The sequence below is a fragment of the Melanerpes formicivorus genome, unplaced genomic scaffold (assembly GCF_026170545.1).
Source record: "Melanerpes formicivorus ecotype bairdi unplaced genomic scaffold, bMelFor1.0.p_v2 SCAF_18, whole genome shotgun sequence".
NCBI lineage: Eukaryota > Metazoa > Chordata > Aves > Piciformes > Picidae > Melanerpes > Melanerpes formicivorus.
Window position 1 is genome coordinate 13,037,374 of NW_027142370.1, and position 21,158 is coordinate 13,058,531.

A 21,158-nucleotide genomic window follows, 5' to 3' on the forward strand; every position below is an offset into this window, starting at 1 on the left:
GGAGCCTGGCTCTCCTGGAGATGCCTGCACAGCCACCTGTGGATGGGAAGTGGAGAATGAGCTCCTTGCATTGCTTGGTGCATGGCTTTTGCTTTACCTATTGCACTGCCTTCATGCCAGCCCACAAGCTTTCTCACTTTCACTCTTCTGATGCTCTCCCCCATCCCACCAAGAGGGCAATGAGTGAGCAGCTGTGTGGGGTTTAGTTATCAGCTAGGGTTAACCCATGGCAATATAAAACCCAGCAAAACAGAGCCCAGGGAGTTGCAGAATTAATTTTGATGCCCACAAAGATACAAACCAAATTACCAAGCTAAGCACTTACAAGTACCTTGGAGATAATTAAAGTGATAACAAAATCGCCATGGGTTTGTCACATCCAAATAACATCAAACTAATGCAATTTCCCTTTAGAGGAGAGCTGGATTGGTGGGTAAGGGAAAGGAGAAAACAAAGCATGTTGTGACTTCTGGTAGAACTCTTACACCCTTCCAGCTGACATTGTCTCAACAGAAAGAAGAAAACACCACTGCAGGTAAAATAATTACAATGAAGAATGGGAGCACAGATCCCAATGAGAAGAATCCATTTTCAAAACCTAGTTATCAAACCAGGGAAATATTGGTTGGACCTGATGATCCTAAAGGTCTTTTCCAACCCAAACAATCCTATGATTCCATTTTGATGTATACTGCAGAAAGGTAAGACAGGTCCACAGTCAGCATTTTCATTAACACCTGTGCGGTTGGAGCAACAAACACACAAAATGCTGTGGATAACACAGGGCAAAGGGAGCAGCCCCTGGCTGATGGCAGCACAGCAATGCTCAGAAATCTGAGTGAGGAAACACTCCAAAACCTGCTGCAAAAAAAATATTCCTAGGGAAAAAACTTGATATCAAAGGTGCAAAACCAAAGAGGAGAACAATTTTCAAACATCAAAGAAAAGGCTTGGGGAATTCTGGGGAATTAAAACAAGAATGCAGCGTTGCTGCAAAAGAGCTAATTGTAGGTTGCATTCAGAACTGGAAAGCAGAAGACATGGAGGCAACTATTTTGATAAACTTGGCACTGGTGAAGTCTCTGAAATAATGTGGTGCCTAATTGTTGATGGTTTATGCATATAACCACTAAAAATGAATTTGAAGAGGGGAAAGGATGACTCGTAAGCTGCTTAGCAAATGTGACCAAGGAGGAAGGGTTGAAAGAAGTGCGTTGTACCTGCACCCAGCTTAGCAAAGGGCTTGAAAACGTGGCCTCGTGATTCTGAACACTGCTGCTGCAGGTACATTTGGTGCTCTGCTGAGGACAGGAGGTTGTAAATATATCAGAGAATCCCCTTTAAATGCATTGCTAAGCATCACTGCAATTCAAAAGAATTGTTTAGAATCATCAAATTGTTAGGGTTGGAAGGGGACCTCAAGGATCATCCAGTTCCAACCCCCTGCCATGGGCAGGGACACCTCAGTATCACAGTATCACTTAGGTTGGAAAGGACCTCGAGGATCATCGAGTCCAACCTATCAACACAGACCCCATGACTAGACCATGGCACCAAGTGCCACGTCCAATCTCCCCTTGAACTCCTCCAGGGTTGATGACTCAACCACCTCCCTGGGCAACCCGTTCCAATGACGAATGACTCGCTCGGTGAAGAACTTCCTCATACCAGATCAGGTTGCTCACAGCCACATCCAGCCTGGATGTGGCTCTGTTTCTCCAGAGTAAGGAAGAAAGGCATGTTTTAAGCAAGATTCAATGACTTAGACAAAACCCACGAGCAACAAGAAAGCAATACGAACGACAATCACAGTCTAGTTGCTCAGGTGCAAAATACATCCATCCAACCAAACCACACGAAGGGAGAACACTGGAAGAGTGCAGCAAGTGTAACTGATGAGTAGAAGTTAAATACCAAGATGATACTAATTCACAAGCTCCTAAAACCTTCTTCTTGATTAATTATATTTCATTAGAAAGCAATCAAATCAATTCTGCTGAAACGATGAAAGATGATGCTGTGATAAATAATTTTTGGAGGAAACTCCCACTGCCTTGGAAATTCATTTACTTTTATTTGCAAGATTTTGGAATCCATAATTCCTAACTTCAGTGTTTCAGTTGCCATAACAACTTTGTACATTTGTCCCTGGCTCATTTATGAGCACGCCATTTTTTAATTTGATTGCATCATTTGAGAGCTGAGACAGTTTAATGCAGTTTTAAAGACAACTCATTTAAACTATTTGCTGGGAGATTGCTGGTTATTTCTGCTCCCGATAAAGCTCATCATCAGGGGAGATAATTTAGCATAAATTCCATGCAGTGATCACCTTTGCCAGGAAATTCAGGCTTCTAGTCAGTAGGTGTTCCTATATGAGCACCAAGAGCTGTGTCACCTTACAAATCACTGGCTGAAGTTATGATGGTGCTGATGCTAATGACTCCCAAAAACTTATCAGGCAAACATTCAGCCTCCATCCTTCAGGAGTAATGAACCTTATTTTGAAATTAACCTTATTATTAACCAACTGCTCATCTTTGATGTTAGAGGTAGAATAGAATAAACCAGGTTGGAAAAGACCTTCAAGATCATCGCGTCCAACCCATCAACCAATCCAACCCACCTAAACAACTAACCCATGGTACCAAGCACCCCATCAAGTCTCCTCCTGAACACCACCAATGATGGTGACTCCACCACCTCTCCAGGCAGCACATTCCAATGGGCAATCACTCTCTCTGTATAGAACTTCTTCCTAACATCCAAACTAAACTTCCCCTGGAGCAGCCTGAGACTGTGTCCTCTTGTTCTGGTACTGTCTGCCAGGGAGAGCAGACCAACATCCGTCTGTCTACAACCTCCCTTCAGGTAGTTTCAGAGAGCAACAAGGTCATCCCTGAGTCTCCTCCTCTCCAGGCTAAGCAACCCCAGCTCCCTCAGTCTCTCCTCATAGGGCTTGTGTTCCAAACCTCTCACCAACTTTGTTGCCCTTCTCTGGACTCGTTCCAGCAAGTCACCACACAGACCTTCCTCTTCAGCTTTTCTGTGTATTCTCTGGGATTTTATTTAGAGGCTTTCACAGCATAAAAACAGACTCCCCGGAGAGGTTGTGGAGTCTCCTTCTCTGGAGACTTTCAAGACCTGTCCGGCTGTGTTCCTGAGCTGGATTCTATGGTCCTGCTCTGGCAGGGGGAGCCAACTCAATCTCTGGAGGTCCCTTCCAACCCCTAACATCCTGTGAAAACATTGTTTGCCACAGCAGCCAGATTTCAGCTTCAGTGTCCCATATAGTGGATCTGAAGCCATATAAGTGAAGATGCACTTGGAGCAACTTCCTGTACTGTCATGGTGGTTTTCCTCTGAGCTATGAGCCACAGCATCTCCAGACAAAGCAATAGGTTTGAGCAGCCTGATGGCTGATAAAGCCACCAGATCCTCAGTGCAGCAGAGCTGAAGCTGCAGCAACTTGGCTTTACTCTTGAGTATCTAAGAACACTCCCAGACCTCAGTGGCAGGAGTGCTCCTGCTATAGTGCTGCCACAACAGCACACATGGGCTTTATTCAGGTGTTTAATGCAGCAACTTCAATTCTCCAAGTTTTGCAGTTGCAGGACTGAGGACTAGTGATGACAACTGTGTGAGACACAGCTACTCTTGTTTGAAATCAGATGCCTCTTTCACTCTAGACATGCTGCTTTAATCTCCCAAGTGTTGTGTTGGCTTTTGCTCTCCCCTAGATGCCTATCATCAACTGTGATGTCTTCAGCAGCAGCATGCTGCTGAGGTAGCAGAATTTGTCTGCATGGTCCTGCACTGCCCTGCTCTGCTAACTTCATGTGACAGGTGCAGGTGGAACAAGACCTCTAGATTTTTGGGAGAGCCTTCTAATACCTAGAGTTTGACTCAGGGCCAGTTGATATGGCCAATCTCAGCGTCTCTGTCTTGGATAATGCCTGATTTCTTCTGGGCAGCTCCTAAACATAAATGCCAAGCATGTGCTAAAAGGCAAGGAGCTGAAATTCTTTGTAGATTTAAACCTCCTAATCCAACAGCAAGCATGTGGCCAACCTGTGAAAGGACATCAGACTCAGGAATGCTAGTTAATTATTTGAACAACTTTCAGTCCCTCTCCTGGAAAGTGTACACATAAATGGCAGCAGTCACAGAGCTATACTACAAAACAATATTTAGATCTTGCTCCCCATAAGTGGCTTCCTCTCCTGGAGTAAATCCTATCAGTAGCAGTCACAACTGTCAGTGGACTTACTGTACTGTTAGAATACTTTTTAACAGTCACACATGCCTATTATTTTTATAGCCCCCTTGCAATTTCAGTTTGAACACTTAATCTACCTTACGGTCACAAGATATCAAAGGCCATTTGCATTTAAACCAGCAGTAAGTTTCTCAGCTGTCTTTTGCCCACAAGGAACAATGTGCTGGATGTTTCTTATCAGTTTATGGTGAGCTCAAAGAGCTCTCTGAGACCTTTACTACAGAACATCACAACATGACTGACAAAGCAAATAAATGTGACAATCTTCTTTTTGTTTTGCCTGTTGCAGTTCCTATCATGACCGTGCCTTTGTACACACAGCAAGACACACAACCTCCTCGTGCCACAGGGATGAAACCACCAAGCTGAAGGAGTAAAGTGATGAGGTTCTGGCATGGAAGGATGCACTTTCACTCCAATGTGACCACTGCCTACAGGTAGCATTCTCCTTAACTCACAAATGCTATCAATAAAATATTTTCCACAGGGATACGGGTCAGAAGAGCAGGTTTTATGGAAAGCCTACCATTTTCAAAAGGAAAATGTCAGATGAATCTTTATAGGCATGCTTCCCTTCCAACAGTTGTCTTTGCTGTTGTCTAGGCTGGATGTTAGAAAGAAGTTCTTCACAGAAAGAGAGATTGCCCATTGGAATGTGCTGCCCAGGGAGGTGGTGGAGTCACCATAACTGGAGGTGTTTAGGAAGAGATTTGACAGGGTGCTTGGTGCCATGGTTTAGTTGATTAGATAGTGTTGGATGGTGGGTTAGACTCAAGAATCTCAAAGGTCTGCAGCCAGGCAAAGGTCTGCAGCCAGGCAGAGAGGGACCTGGGGGTACTGGTCGATGGTAGGCTGAACATGAGCCTGCAGTGTGCCCAGGTAGCCAAGAGGGCCAATGGCATCCTGGCCTGTATCAGGAACAGTGTGGCCAGCAGGAGCAGGGAGGTCATTCTGCCCCTGTATACTGCACTGGTTAGGCCACACCTCGAGTCCTGTGTCCAGTTCTGGGCCCCTCAGTTTAGGAAGGAGGTTGACTTGCTGGAACGAGTCCAGAGAAGAACAACAAAGTTGGTGAGGGGTTTGGAACACAGCCCTGTGAGGAAAGACTGAGGGAGCTGGGGTTGCTTAGCCTGGAGAAGAGGAGACTCGGGGTGACCTTATTGCTCTCTACAACTACCTGAAGGGAGGTTGTAGACAGGCGGATGATGGTCTCTTCTCCCAGGCAGCCAGCACCAGAACAAGAGGACACAGTCTCAGGCTGCACCAGGGGAGGTTCAGGTTGGATGTTAGGAAGAAGTTCTATACAGAGAGTGATTGCCCATTGGAATGGGCTGCCCGGGGAGGTGGTGGAGTCACCGTCATTGAAGGTGTTCAGGAGGAGACTTGATGGGGTGCTTGGTGCCATGGGTTAGCTGTTTGGGTGGGTTGGATTGGTTGATGGGTTGGACACGATGATCTTGAAGGTCTCTTCCAACCTGGTTTGGTTTATTCTATTCTAATAAAGGTCTATTCAAACCTGGTCTATCCGATTCTACTCTATTGCTTCCTTTGCACCATTGTAAAATCAACAAAAAACAATCAAAGGGTTCATATTAGTGAAGAGGCTGAAAGTGATGTAAGATTCAAGCTGCAGTCTGTTATACATCAAGATCAGAATTCAGCATATTTTTCTAATTCCCCCAAAGAATGTACCACAGGTCACATTTTCAGTGGCCTTCCCAAATTGCAGCTACAGAAATGATGAATGCTTCCATGTGCAGGAGCAGACACCTGCCTCCAAAACGCAACTGCATATAGATGGTGCTTGTGTACACAACAGATCATGTTCAAATATACTGGGACACTTGTGATTTAAGTGCCTTAAACTACAAGCACATGCATGCACTGAATGCACTGAAGAGAAAAGCAGGATTTTTGGGGTTGGGTTTTCTTTTTTTGCTTTGGCTGCCAAAGTGAAAAATGAGAGGAGGAAACAATTTAGCTGAAATTGAAGCAAAATATGTTTTCTCATTGTTTCCTGCCCCCCAAAATAATGAATGGCAATTAGTCTTTTATGCCAAAGCATCTTGGTTTCAGGGTTTTTTTTTAAAGGGGGGTGGAAAAAAAGGCATGGAAATGGATGATTAGTTTCTAAGAGCTGTTTGGGGAGGAGCAGGATGAGCGTGCTCCCATTTCAGCTCAGTTGCTCCATGATGTTTCTGAATTACCACCAACATTTTTTCTCCCCGTCTGTTTGGTAAATCCCTGTTAACTTGAAAGCTGTCTGGAAAGATTTAGTGCCTAGCCTGATGCCTTATGCAGAAGTAAATACAAGGTGGACAGTGAACAAAATGGGTTCATTTGAAGAGAAACATGGCACTGTAGAGGAGAGTTTTGTATCACCCAGCTCTCTGCTGTCATCTTATTTGAAGATCAAATTAATTTGAAACACTTAGAAAATGTTCTAATTAATTCTTTAGCTAATACTTTGGGGGTTTTACCTGCTCACATATTTAATAATCAATTCTCCTTTGTCACAGGCACGAAGTTCTTCATTTAAACTTCACCTAGCAAAGACAGAATAAATTACCTACGCTCACAGATTTTGCAGCTCCTTCATTCTGAGAGCAAAATATAGCACAATGGAGTTCAAGGCCACAACCAGAATTAAGTAAAAGGACTGGACAATTTTACTGGTCTGATGTCCACATCATCACCATTTGTTAGAACTAGAAACTAAAATGTAGCTGCCTCCCTGATCGAGAAGTTAGAGCAGCATGGCTGCAGACACTCACTCACACAGGGGCTCAAAATGACACAAGGACTCTATTGTGGTGAAAAAGTCAGATGTCACCCTTTCTCTGTCCTTCTCCTCTCCTTTAAATAGGGACAAAGTGATAAAGGATTCTTACAAGACATGGATTCCTGTGGTAGTTTCAACCCACCACAATTCCTAATCTTTAGGTTCCTCTTATTGAAATCTATTTCCAGGCCTGCCTACAAAATGCACTAAATATGTGCTTTAGCAAAGCGTCATTTCTTCCATGCTTCTGAACACACTGTGAAAACTTTAGGGGAAGAGCAGAGACAGGTGCAGTCCCATGCTCTTGTCTCCAAAACCACAGGCTGGTAGTGACACTACAAGATCTACCATCTCTGTCCACAGAGATGCCAGGAAGAGCATTGGACTTGCCACTGAAGTGGCATCTGTACAGCTGACTGGAATCTAGACTGGAACAGAGGAACCAGTTTGCTTTTCCAATGTTTTTTTTACACCATTCTCTTCCAGTCTTTCTGCATGCTTCCTTCATCTATTACAGAATACAGAATTAACCAGGTTGGAAAAGACCTTCAAGATAATCGAGTCCAACCTATCACCCAACACCATCTAATCAGCTAAACCATGGCACTAAGTGCCTCATCCAGTCTCTTTTTAAACACTTCCAATGAGGAGAAAGTTCTTCACAGAGTTGTTAGCCATTGGAATGGGCTGTCCAGGGAGGTGGTGGAGTCACCATCCCAGGAGGTGTTCAAAAAGGAATTGGATGAGGCACTTGAAGCCATGGTTTAGTAGTCATGAGATCTTGGGTGACAGATTGGACTTGGTGATCTTTGAGGTATTTTCCAACCTTATTGATTCTATGGTGACTCTACCACCTCCCTGGGCAGAATTGATGGGCAGGTATGAACTCCATGCAGGGAGCAAAACAACCACTTCATAACTAAGCAATAACCTCAAACAAGAAATTAATTAGCTGTAAATAAAACCTAGATTTCACCTTGGAAAATCTGCTATTCTCTTCCACGTTGAGGCTTTATCTACCATTTATCTGCTTCCTTAAGGACTGCAATGACAAAGCTGTTAGGGCAGAATTTTCAACACAGAGAAGTGCTTCCTTCCACCTGTCAGGCACCCAGAGACACCAGGGAAGGCAGTTTGCTGCCATGTGTGGCACAACAACCAACAACATGTAATGCTGAATATTAAGGGTGTTGCTAAAGGTGAGGTTGACATTCCCAGAAGAATCAGGCTGAAAAAATCCAGATGGTTCTTCCTAACTCCTAACACCTGTTAGTGTCACATCCACCTTGTTTTGATCAAGTTTAATCCATACTATTTTCTTGCTTCCATTATCACCTAGGAACACACCAGGAATGCAACAGCAGGGTCTAAAGAGAGGAAAATGCACATGCAGGAGTTCTGCAGTTCAGGGATGCTATAATATAGAACTCCCAGCAGCATCTTGTTTCTCTATGAGACCTTAGAAAGAAAATCCCTCTAGAAAAATACCCAATTACCTGTAAAGAAGATTTTGATTCTATGTGACACAAAGACAAGCAGTCCTTTTATGTAACCTCTCCCTGGCCTTTACCAAGGGCCATGGTCTGTAGTGCCACGCTTATCGTGCCTACTGCATTTACACTGCAGTCTAAGTAAGTTTGGGAGACACTCTCAGAAGCTGGATTGTGATTGAGATGTCATTTTAACAGGTCTGAAACTTTCATTACATGAACTACTTCCTCTGAAGAGGGACATCAATATTTCAGACACAAATTCTTCCTTTTTCCACTGAGTTAGGCTACTACTCAGTCCAGCGTTATTAAGTCGGTTTACCCAAGTACAAGATCTAGTCAAGTCTGAGACTGGGCTGCTCTAACTTCCATGCTCAAAGGACCCAGGACGAAAGAGAGCCTGGTAGACCAGGCACTGTTTGGATTAATATCTATTCCTTGGGAAAATTACTTAGCAGACTTCAGCTATTCATCTCACAACACCTGGTGGATTTGAGCTCTTCACCTTTCTACACAGGCGGAGCTTCCTAAACTTTGTGAGTACTTTATCGCCCATCTTCCCTAAAACTCTTAACTGGGTCTATTTAGAAATTGGTTCCTACACACCATGAGTTTTCCTAAGGTTTTTGAATAATTTACCACTCCTAAAAACCTTAACTAGGTCCAGTGCAGAGCACAATGCAATAAAATCTCTGTCCTGTGGCACCCGAGCATACACCTATTGAATCCCGTAGGGGATCTGGATGAATGATTTAGATTGACGTCGACTGGCAGATGACAGCTCAGTGTTAGGAAAACTTTTGACAAGTCAACATCTGTTTGGTTTTTTTCCTTTCTTTTGGAGAAAACACAAAACTTTCTGAAATAAAAAAAACCTGAAGGCAAGCAGGTTCACATTGCCCTGCTTCTTCAGCAAAGCTTACCGCTTAGGGTAAGTTAGGGCAGAGCTCCAAATGGAAGCGGCTCACAAGCCAGCTCAGTGCCCCATTCCCTATGCAGGAGCATGAGAAGCCTCTCTCAGACCCAGTGTTTTCCAGGCCCCTCAACATCTTTCCCAGATTCACCTCCTTGTGGATTGTTTTTAAAATACAGATTAAAAACCTTGAAAGGACCTCAGTGGAACCAGGACCTTACCTAACAGTGACAGCCACTTTCCATACAAGCCATATGTTCCTTACCTTTTTTGTGAGGCCATTCCAGAAGCTTTAAAGGAAACATAGTCTGCTCCATAATTTTGCTGAACATTTCTTCAGCTACTGCCTGCCCCCCTCAGAATTATGCTAGCTCTCTTAACTGATGCAGATTTTGACCTTGGACTTTCAGTTAAGATCTTAAATTTCAGGCTGAGAGATACTAGTAATTTATTGTCATTAGCATACACAAATTAATCTCACCATGCCCTATCCAGAAGACAAAACACTTCATCTACTAAACCAGGAAAGATAGGAATAGTTGATTTTTTTTCCCAGGGAGTGTGTAAGAGCAGATGACATTTCTCAAAGCAGCAACTCACTGCAGATTAAGTCATGTGCAGCAGCTCAGTACAAGCATGAAGGTTTAGGAGAGCATGACCTATAGCAGACAGTGACAAAAGGTCTGGACTGCAATGTCAGGCAGGGCACCTCTGGGCAGGCAACCTCACCCTGAAGGGAAAAACCAATTAAAAGCAGTAGAAGAGACAAAGAGGGTTATCTAAAAGGAAGGGGAAGGAGGGGAGGAAGAAGGGGGGAAGGAGGGGAGGAAGAAGGGGGGAAGGAGGGGAGGAAGAAGGGGGGAAGGAGGGGAGGAAGAAGGGGGGAAGGAGGGGAGGAAGAAGGGGGGAAGGAGGGGAGGAAGAAGGGGGGAAGGAGGGGAGGAAGAAGGGGGGAAGGAGGGGAGGAAGAAGGGGGGAAGGAGGGGAGGAAGAAGGGGGGAAGGAGGGGAGGAAGAAGGGGGGAAGGAGGGGAGGAAGAAGGGGGGAAGGAGGGGAGGAAGAAGGGGGGAAGGAGGGGAGGAAGAAGGGGGGAAGGAGGGGAGGAAGAAGGGGGGAAGGAGGGGAGGAAGAAGGGGGGAAGGAGGGGAGGAAGAAGGGGGGAAGGAGGGGAGGAGGAAGCGGGGAAGGAGGGGAGGAAACAAAACTCCAGGCTGGGCTATTTTTGTTGTTTCTTCTCGGGGAAATTGTTACTGGTACATGTCAAAGCCGTATTTGTAACTCCTAGGAGAGAAAGGCTGTCATGAATGCTGAGCTCCAATATGAAGGATGGCACAAGCTGTTCTGGTAGGAGCACACTACCACCCTGCACATTTCTGAGCGCATTTCCCTTCCCTGCTGCAGTCAGCTTGTGCCTTTCTCCCTAATTGGACAGGCAGGTTTTAACTCTCGGACACTTCTCAAATATTAACGTTTATCCTAGAGATAAAGCAAACCCATAAAATCTCATAACCAGATGTCTCTGGCTCTTTGGAAAAAAGACAAACAAACAGAGGCCTGAGTTGCAGAATTTGGTTATTTTTAACTCTATTCACAGCATCTGCCTCAAGTCGCTGCACAGAATGAAAACATGTTAGCAGAGTGCTGTTCTAGTTACTTGTTAGCACTGTGATGCTAGTTGCTAGGACACCAATTTAGTTGTTTACACCATGAAGACAGTTTTCACAAGAGGACAAGAGAGAGATTTGACATTTTTCAAGTCTGCCTAAGAATCTGTAGAAAACAGAAGGAATGCAGAAAGCTCTTTCTTAGCGAAGTTTCTCGGCTGTGTATTTGCACAGCTCCCTGGTTGTAGTTTCACAAATCCCGCTTCAAGTTTCCAATCCGAAACACTGCACTCAGAATCACAGAATCACCAAGGTTGGAAGAGACCTCAAAGATCACCAAGTCCAACCTGTCACCACAGACCTCCTGACTAAACCATGGCACCAAGTGCTGGTGGATGAGAGGCTCAACAGGAGCTCTCAGTGTGCACTTGCAGCCCGCAAAGCCAATCAGATCCTGGGCTGCATCAGGAGAAGTGTGGCCAGCAGGGCAAGGGAGGTGATTCTCCCCCTCTGCTCAGCTCTGCTGAGACCCCACCTGCAGTACTGCCTCCAGTTCTGGAGCCTCTATTACAAGAGGAATGCGAAAGTGCTGGAACATGTCCAGAGAAGGGCCACGAGGATGATCAGAGGGCTGGAGCACCTCTCCTGTGAGGACAGACTGAAGGAGTTGGGGCTGTTCAGTCTGCAGAAGAGAAGGCTCCCAGGTGACCTCATTGTGGCCTTCCAGTATCTGAAGGGGGCTACAAGAAGGCTGGGGAGGGACTTCTCAGGATCTCAGGTAGTGATAGGACTAGGGGGAATGGAATGAAGCTGGAGGTGGGGAGATTCAGGCTGGATGTGAGGAGGAAGTTCTTCACCATGAGAGTGGTGAAGTCCTGGAATGGGTTGTCCAGAGAGGTAGTAGGGGCGCCGTCCCTGGAGGTGTTTAAGCCCAGGCTGGATGAGGCTCTGGCCAGGCTGATGTAGTGTGGGGTGTCCCTGCCCATGGCAGGGGGATTGGAACTTGTAGTCCCTTCCAACCCTGACTGATACTATGATACCATACTATGACATCCAATCCCCTCTTGAACACCTCCAGGGATGGTGACTCCAAGACAGGTTGCACACTAGGGCTGTTTGAACACCTGTGTGACTGCAAGAAGCAAAAGCCACTAACCCAAGGACTATCTCAACCAACCACCACTAAAAAGATGCTTAAGTGCAGATGAAAGCAGAAGCTTACGTCATGACCAGTGTCTCATCACCAGGCTCACTGAGCAACCCATCCACAAATACTGAAGTGCTGGTAAAGTTATGTGTACTCCACGTCTGGCCTTCATCTATGCTGAACCTGGGAAGAAGCAGAAATGGGTTTCAGTTACAGCTCTTATTATACAAACCAGAATTCATTCATTAAAAGTAAGAAAAAATTCTCCTCACTGCTGCAGCCCAGGATTTCCAAGCAATAAAACACAGCATCCCTGGACAGGGCACCCTATTATTGTGATCTTTTCTCAGCAACACAGCCAGAGGTGTATAACAAATTTGCCACAACAATGGGATTCTCTAGCAGGTAAAAACTGAAGCCTACTCACAAACTATCTTGCTACTTTGTAGGTTCAAGAGCAAGTTAATTCCCACTTCATTCTTTGTTGTGGTAGTCTCTCAGTTGGAGACCTGTTAAGCACAGGTCAGGAATGCCTGAGAGGCAGAACAATCCAGCTGTGGAAATGTGGGAGGTGCCATAACTGCACGCACCAAGATGATGGCGCCTCACAATTGCTACCATCCACTCCAAAGTTTGCATAAGATGCTGATGAGTCATATTACAAACACTCCGTGCACCCAGAAGTTATGAACCAAAGGGTCTCTTCTTTTACTCTGGAAGGTGTCCAGAGAAGGGCCACGAGGATGAGCAGAGGGCTGGAGCACCTCTCCTATGAGGACAGACTGAAGGAGTTGGGGCTGTTCAGTCTGCAGAAGAGGAGGCTCCCAGGTGACCTCATTGTGGCCTTCCAGTATCTGAAGGGGCCTACAGGAAGGCTGGGGAGGGACTGCTCAGGAGCTCAGGTTGTGATAGGACAAGGGGGAATGGAATGAAGCTGGAGGTGGGGAGATTCAGGCTGGAGGTGAGGAGGAAGTTCTTCCCCATGAGAGTGGTGAAGCCCTGGAATGGGTTGTTCAGGGAGGTGGTTGGGGTGCTATCCCTGGAGGTGTTTAAGCCCAGGCTGAACAAGGCTCTGGCCAGCCTGATATAGCGTAGGGTGTCCCTGCCCATGCAAGGGGGTTGGAACTAGCTGATCCTTGTGGTCCCTTCCAACCCTGACTGATACTACTATACTATGATACTCTGTTCCTTTTCTTATAGGTCTTTTGCACAGCAGGTTAAGGATGGCTTTCATTCTAGTTAACCAAACACACAGCCTTGTTCCTCTCAGTGTACACAGTACCCTGCAAAACCGAAGCTAGTCCCAAGTGATAAGGTTCTCTTATGTTTTGTATGCTGAAGACAATAATTTGTCTGCCTACACTGCTGCAAGAAAATTTTATCATGATTAATGCAGTACTTCAGCATCATGAAGTCACCTTTAAGAAAACATCCACCTGCATTTTGTTGACTTAATAAATGCTAAAGTAAGGTGACTCCACCTGCACTTCACACACGACCACATTGAAATGCTCATCTTAAACTCTGAACTGTGCCTGAGGTCTGGAATACACAATAGCCCTATTTTAATGGACTGTAGGATTACTTGAGTATTTTCAGAGGAATAGAAGTGTCTTTGATGGCCACAATAACTCCACCGTGGTCCAGGTACAAGATGTGATGCTCTTCTTCGAAGACCTACGAGTAAGACAAGAAAAGGCCAGCTAAGCAAGTGTACAAACCAGCAGAAATAAAATGTATGAGGCAAGCAGGATTAAAAAAACCTCTGTTCTGTAATGTCTGCACTTCAAATTGAAAAGGACACCAAAGTCAGTTTAACTCTTATATTTCTCCCAGCTGTAAAAGAAAATAAAGTTAAGCAGGTGAATCACAAAATGTTCAGGTTCAAATCACAATCAGATTAAACTGTCTGAAGTGATTTTAGCCCAACCTTTTATTTCCCACAGTATGCATTCTGCATTCCTTCCTATTATATATCACCAAGTGACCTATCACCTTTCTTCAGGGTTTGCCATATTCTCTGTATCTTGCAGAATAAAATGCTTTGTAGTCTAATTCTAACAAAAAGCTGTCTGTGACTTTCTCATGCTCTTCAGACTCTGCAGAACCTGATATACTTGCTGCAAGCATGTTTCATTCCCAGTGTCAATGGTTTATTTCACTTCAAACTTTCTGAGATCACCCAGAGGCCCCTCTGAGCTCTGACCCACAACACATGTAATAGTGATTTCATGGCACAAAGGATTCAATATTTCCCAAATAATTTTCATTCAGTTTTTTAGAGGTCATCAGCAGTACTAAAAGAAAGGACCAGGCACAAATGCAGGCTGGGCAGGGACTGGCTGGAAAGCAGCCCTGAGGAGAGAGACTTGGGGGTGCTGGTGGACAAAAAGCTCAACAGGAGCTCTCAATGGACACTTGCAGCCCGCAAAGCCAATCAGATCCTGGGCTGCATCAGGAGAAGTGTGGCCAGCAGGGCAAGGGAGGTGATTCTCCCCCTCTGCTCAGCTCTGCTGAGACCCCCACCTGGAGTACTGTGTCCAGTTCTGGAGCCCCTATTACAAGAGGGATGTGGAGGTGCTGGAAGGTGTCCAGAGAAGGGCCACAAGGATGATCAGAGGGCTGGAGCACCTCTCCTATGAGGACAGACTGAAGGAGTTGGGGCTGTTCAGTCTGCAGAAGAGAAGGCTCCAAGGTGACATCATTGTGGCCTTCCAGCATCTGAAGGGGGCTACAGGAAGGCTGGGGAAGGACTTCTCAGGATCTCAGGTAGTGATAGGACTAGGGGGAATGGAATGAAGCTGGAGGTGGGGAGATTCAGGCTAGATGTGAGGAGGAAGTTCTTCCCCATGAGAGTGGTGAAACTCTGGAATGGGTTGTCCAGGGAGGTGGTCGAGGCCCCGTCCCTGGGGGTGTTTAAGCCCAGGCTGGATGAGGCTCTGTCCAGCCTGATCTGGTGTGGGGTGTCCCTGCCCATGGCAGGGGGGGTTGGAACTGGATGATCCTTGTGGTCCCTTCCAACCCTGACTGATACTATGAAACTATGTAGAGAACTTCCCTTTCTCTATCTGAAATCTGTTTTGATACAGGGTTTACTCCTGTTACTAACCTGTGAAAGTCCATTTAACGTAAGAGCAGGTGATAAAGGGAGAGTTACTGCACTCACTTAGCACCTAATCGACAAACATGCAGCCTCCAACACTCTTGGACAAAGCAAAGGTGAAAGACATAAAGGTTACATTTACTTTGCCTTGTGAATGAAGAAATACTGCCCACACCAAATGTTTCCTTTTTCTGGCAATACCAAATGCTTCATTTAGAAGATTTAGCAGCAAGACTGGAGTGGGGCAAAAGCATCTTATAAGAACACTCACAATTGCTTCAAGAACAGTAAGCACTGGCTTTGGGTTGATTAGTCAGGCCACCTCTCATCTAGCAAGAGCACGTTAAGGGAATTCTAGGGCTTCAAGGGCCTGAGCAGTTTTCCAATGCTGCCATCTTACAGGCAAACCCCTGACTAAAGGCATTTGCAGTCCTATCTGCTTGTTCCATGCAGCTGCATAGTTTAGAAGAGAATTCAATAAAGGGCAGACTTTAACTTTAGATGTGCTTCACACGGATGAGATCAGCATTTTTGATCCTCTAAACTTTGAGCTTTTGCTCAAAACAAACCAGTACATTACTGGGGCACACCTCCAAAAGGTTCACTGCCATAGTGCAGGTAAGGGAAACTGTTCTCTGCTTCACTATATCTAAATTAGGGTTTCCCAGAAAAGCTGGATGGCCCTTCCTCGTGCACCCCAGCTTTGGCACACAGAGGCATACTAATGGCAACTTTAGATCAGGCTCTTCTTGCATGTATTTCAAACACTTTATAAGCAGAATGTATGAAACACTTTATGAAAGCAACTCTTCCCCTTCACTACATGGAAAAGAGGCTTCATAATGCCTGTGGAGGTCAGCACGAAAGTCAACATTTCTCTCTGCTTCCTGGAAACAAACCTAAAACAAACAGTTTGCAAAGGATGTAGGCAAAGGTGGTCCCAGTGTCAGAGCTGAAGTTCAAACCCAGGAACACAAGATATGCATGTTCACAGTCAGCCATGACCACTGACACATGTGTCTCCACTAACTAAAGCCAGGTAATACATTGTGATCCTTACTAGTAGCCACCCACTACAGCACTGGATTGTTAGAGCCTATTTCTATCTTTTCCCTTCTTCTGTAATGTTTTTGGCATGTTATGTGCTTCATAATCATGATGCCAACACATTTAAATGATTCTAGAGAAACACACTCCACAGAAATTTACTCCAAGATACAGACAGTAGAAACAACTGCAAAGCATCCAAGCCAAAGACTTAAACCCACCCAAAGAGTTGTGCCAAATCTTGAGGGCTGGAGCACCCTTCCTACAAAGACAGGCTGAGGTAGCTGGGGTTGCTCAGCCTGGAGAAGAGAAGGCTCTGGGGAGACTTTAGAGCAACCTTCTAGTACATGAAGGAAGTCTACAAGAAAGGTGGAGAGGGAATGTTTATAATGGCCTGTAGCACTAGGACAAAGGGCAAAGTTTTAGCTTAAATGCCAGTTTTCAGACTACAAAGCAGAGGAATTTCTGCCTTTCTACCTAGATCATGTCTTTTATCTTAGAATACCTGTACTGCAAGATCTAGCAAAGTCCACATCATCATTAGCATAGGAAATTCACTTAAATTATTAAAACCCTAAATGCTGTGGGTTTTATGCACGGTACTTAGAAGATCTTCAAAAGAGACCAAACCATTCAAGTTTCAGCAGAACCTGACAGCTCCACCAATTTGAGTCCTTGCAAACCATCTTCTTAATCTCTCCAAATTTCCAAGCAAAACAGGGCTGGTAACAGCCACCTCACTCCAATCTGTGGCTATTATAAAGATGAGTGTAGCATTATTACATTCCTCATGTCTGGTACATTAACACTACTTCCAGGAGCCATTGCTGATTCCTTTCTTACCTGCCTCCACGTCTTCCCACAGTCAGAAGTTATGTACATTTCTTCTTTATACTCAACCAGCTGGGACCCCAGGTTACCTGTCACAAAATAGGAGGAAGAAATAAGGGTTATGTCCACACGAGCAAGAGACTGGATCTGTTTCTGACACCAGCCAGAGTGAGAAGTTTCCAGAGAAAGAACTAAACTGATGATCAGCTGGCTTGCTGCATTTCTGGTAGCACCAGACAAAGCCTTTTAAAACCATAATGTACACTTTTAACTTCTTCTTTACACTGCTGTCCATAGATGGGAACTAGGAGGCTGAAAGAGAGAAGTCAAATCAACATTTTCCTTTTATTGCTGCCTGCTGGCAAACTATTATAAACCCCCACATATCTAAGACAGAAGCCTCAAATGCCCATCAAGCTGTGCCCCAACCTTAACCATAGTTGCAAGTTTCTTCATCTGGAACTTGAATTGTCAAAAGCATTTTATCTGCAAGTCTTCACGCAGTAGGAGTGAAATTCAGACTCTCCAGAAATACCCAATACTGCAAAAAAGGGACAGGGGAGGTTGAAAAAATGTGCAAATGCAAAAGAACCTAAAGCCAGAATTACTTGATTTACCTAAATATTGGCCAGGAAGCTACTGAATATATTGACAACAAGCACTGAGGAGCAGCAGCCAGCCATTAAGTTGCTGCAGAGCAAACAGAAGAGTTGAAACAAACTTGTGGAAGATAATCTTAGCAGACAATCCTAGGCAGAGATGTCCAACTTTTAATATGAAGTATTTGAAACAGCAAACTACTAAGCCACCAGGCAGCTGACAGAGTCCCAGGGGAGAAGCAATCATAGTAGAATATTCCTTTTAAATTATATCCTCCAGGGGGACTCCAGTTAAATATAAGGTTTGCAGGGTTTTAGAGGGGGAAATAAGATGAAAATTATCAGATCCTCTGAAGCAGGAGAGATGAAATTCAGGCTGGATGTGAGGAGGAAGTTCTTCATCATGAGAGTGGTGAAGCCCTGGAATGGGTTGTCCAGGGAGGTGGTTGGGGCCGCGTCCCTGGAGGTGTTTAAGGCCAGGCTGGATGAGGCTCTGGCCAGCCTGATCTAGTGTGGGGTGTTCCTGCCCATGGCAGGGGGGTTGGAACTAGATGATCCTTGTGGTCCCTTCCAACCCTGACTGATACTAAGAGGAAAGAAAACAGTTGAGATTAGGGTAACAGTACAAAAATCTCACTTGTGTGGTATATAAATAGCTGGGTTTAACCACCAGTCACAATGTGTGCACACACAGATGTATCACAGTGCATGCACACACAGATACATCACAATATGAGCACACACACAGATATATCATAGTATATGCACACACAGATATATCACAATGTGTGCACACAGACACACACAATGTATTGGAGCCTGAGAGGACAAAAAGTAAACTGTAGTTTCTCAGCACTTCCTCAGCTCCTATGGACGTGCAGAATTTATTGCTTGCTTGGTTTGCCTCTCCGGACTGGCAGCTCAGCAGACCATTATGGTGAGCCAGCACCTGAAAAAGATCTGCACTTCTCAAAAGAACTTCTATGGAAGAGCCCTTCACAAGTTGATAGTAAAAATTTACACATCAATTGACACACATTTCATAGCTGATGCTGTGAGAAACAGGAGCCGTTGCCAAGATTAAAATGCAGGAAGACCCAATGCAAATGCAAAATCCTATTGCATCTCTTACAGGGAGCAAAGCAGTTATTTAAAAGAACACTTTAATGTGCAGCTGTAAAATCTAGTATTCTGCCTGCTCAATTTATATCTCTCTGTATACATAAGCTACAGAGATGCATTCCTCCGAACTATTTATGCAACTTTAATGGAGTGGAATTTTTGTTTGTAAATGAGTTCAGAAAGATGCCATTTGAACATCCTATTACTTCACTTCCCCAAATGCTCTGGGCATTAATGCTCTTCACCAGTTAATTACTTCTTAAATTAAAACTGTATTCAGTAGTCTCTGTGCCCCAATTTTCAAGCACACTATCAAAACCGTCCTTAAGTCACGGTTAGGTTTTCCATTAGCACAAGCAGCTGTGTTGTATAAGCCTCCTACGAAGCAGCCAAACTCCATGTTGAAGGGGTTTTTTGGTTAGGTTTTTCCTTATTTGATTGATAAACATACTGCTCTTATTGAGAGGATGGTTTGTGTTGGGCTGACCTTTGGACTTGATGATCACAGAGGTCTTTTTCAACCTTAATGATTTTAACTTCATGGCTCTTGGGACACAGTTTAACACCAGACTTGATAGAGTTACATTGGAAGAGTTAGAGTTGGAATTTGGTTGGAAATGACATTTGAGTCCTATCAATCTTAAAGGTCTTTCCCAACCAAAACAATTCTATGATTCTTATGGTTAGAATCTAATTTCCAGTTCTTATGCACTTGCTTACATCCCTTTTTTCCACCCCAGGGTTACATTTTCAGGAAAGAAACCAAACATGTTCTTTATTGTCCTGCATTTTTCTCAGCTAATGAGGTTCCTCTTGTAAATATTCTCTAATTCCATCGACTTCCAGGTAGTCCTTCGCACCTGTTCCCTGGTCCTGAGAGCTGATGATCAGAATTGTACATATTATTAATAATAAAAGCCTCTGTACAATATTTTGCCAGAGTGTTGATATTTCCCTCTCTCCATTGGCAGTTAACTACTTCACCCTCAGAGTGCATTTCCCTTTTTCACATCACAAGGCTTGATGGCTCCTAGGCACCCTGTGGTCAGCTGACAGTTACAGGTCTTTATCATCTTCAGTCACTCCCAGATGTGCACTCCCTAGATCTAATAGTAAAGTTCCAACAGTGTGTGATGTGTCCCAAACAATCTGTGTTAAGAAGCTGCTGCTTTTGTTGATTTGCATAGGATTATCAGCTTCAGGGATCAGACCAGAAGAAATTCAAGCTCATTGCAACCAAAGTATTTCTGATAAGAAGTGTAAGTTTACAAGGATATCAGATAAGACTGAACACATGCACTGAATCCAGACGACCTGAGCATCCAAATAGTATAAATGCATGTCAAGGTCAGAGTTGATTCAGGTCATCTGTTGGCAGCAGGATGCAGCTGCTCTTTAAGGTGTTTGAGACTCCAGTGTAAGTCCCTTGGCTCTGTTGCACCGCCAGAGACATACCACACTGCAATACTCTCGGGAAATTACTCCACTTTCACACCATTCTTCCCAGCTTTCAGCCAGCTGCTATGAGTGAGGGTACTTCCATTTTACTATAGGCTGCTCCACACTCAGGTCAGATTTAACATTAGCTCAGTTGTTGACAACATCTGGGTATCATCATCAAAAAGACTCTAACTCCCTCACCTTCACCTTGAGCAAAGTTGTTGACTAGTTTAACTACCTGGTACAGTAAGACAATGGCACAGTGATCAAACCTCACCTTTATCTAAGAAGGAATTCAGGGCAAAATACTCCCTGCTGTCTCTAACATTGTTTCAGAGAACTGTGCACTTGAACTTCCACAAAACCCACCCAAAAGAAACCAAACGAATATCAGCTCACCACACCAGATATGATAGAGGGATGGAGAAGATTAAATAAAGTAATGGACTAATTCCTTAAACCTCATAACTGAATTTCCTGCTAAAAGGCATTCAGGTACAATATGCTGAGATTAAAATTGAGAATCTACCCTAGAACATTCATATCTTCCTGTAAAATACCATCCCTGAGATAGAAGATGGTTTTGTAAGTACTGGAATTCCTAATCTGTGAATCAAGCACCTCATAGAAATGTGTCCACAAAGGCCCTGTGTGAATTGTTCACCTCCTCTCAGTAAAACAGAGCAGGATTCCACCAGGCAGGTCTGCCTCCAGTGAAATATTTTAAGCTCCATTTACACTAGGGGAAAACTTGAAGTCTTCAGTTAAACTGAAGGAACAGCAGCTGTCAGTCTCTTTAAA

The 21,158-nt window shown here is 44.5% G+C and overlaps 1 protein-coding gene across 1 annotated transcript in view; it reads right to left on the reverse strand.

Annotated features, from left to right (window-relative positions):
- Nucleotides 1-21,158, reverse strand: part of SORCS2 (sortilin related VPS10 domain containing receptor 2) — a 626,507-nt gene that overhangs the window by 46,119 nt on the left and 559,230 nt on the right. Inside the window, exons 12-14 of the mRNA XM_068149669.1 lie at nucleotides 17,209-17,285; nucleotides 13,801-13,892; nucleotides 12,291-12,398 (exon numbers count right to left, since the gene is read on the reverse strand). Coding sequence (XP_068005770.1) covers nucleotides 12,291-12,398; nucleotides 13,801-13,892; nucleotides 17,209-17,285 — 277 coding nt within the window. The remainder of the gene's footprint in view (nucleotides 1-12,290; nucleotides 12,399-13,800; nucleotides 13,893-17,208; nucleotides 17,286-21,158) is intronic.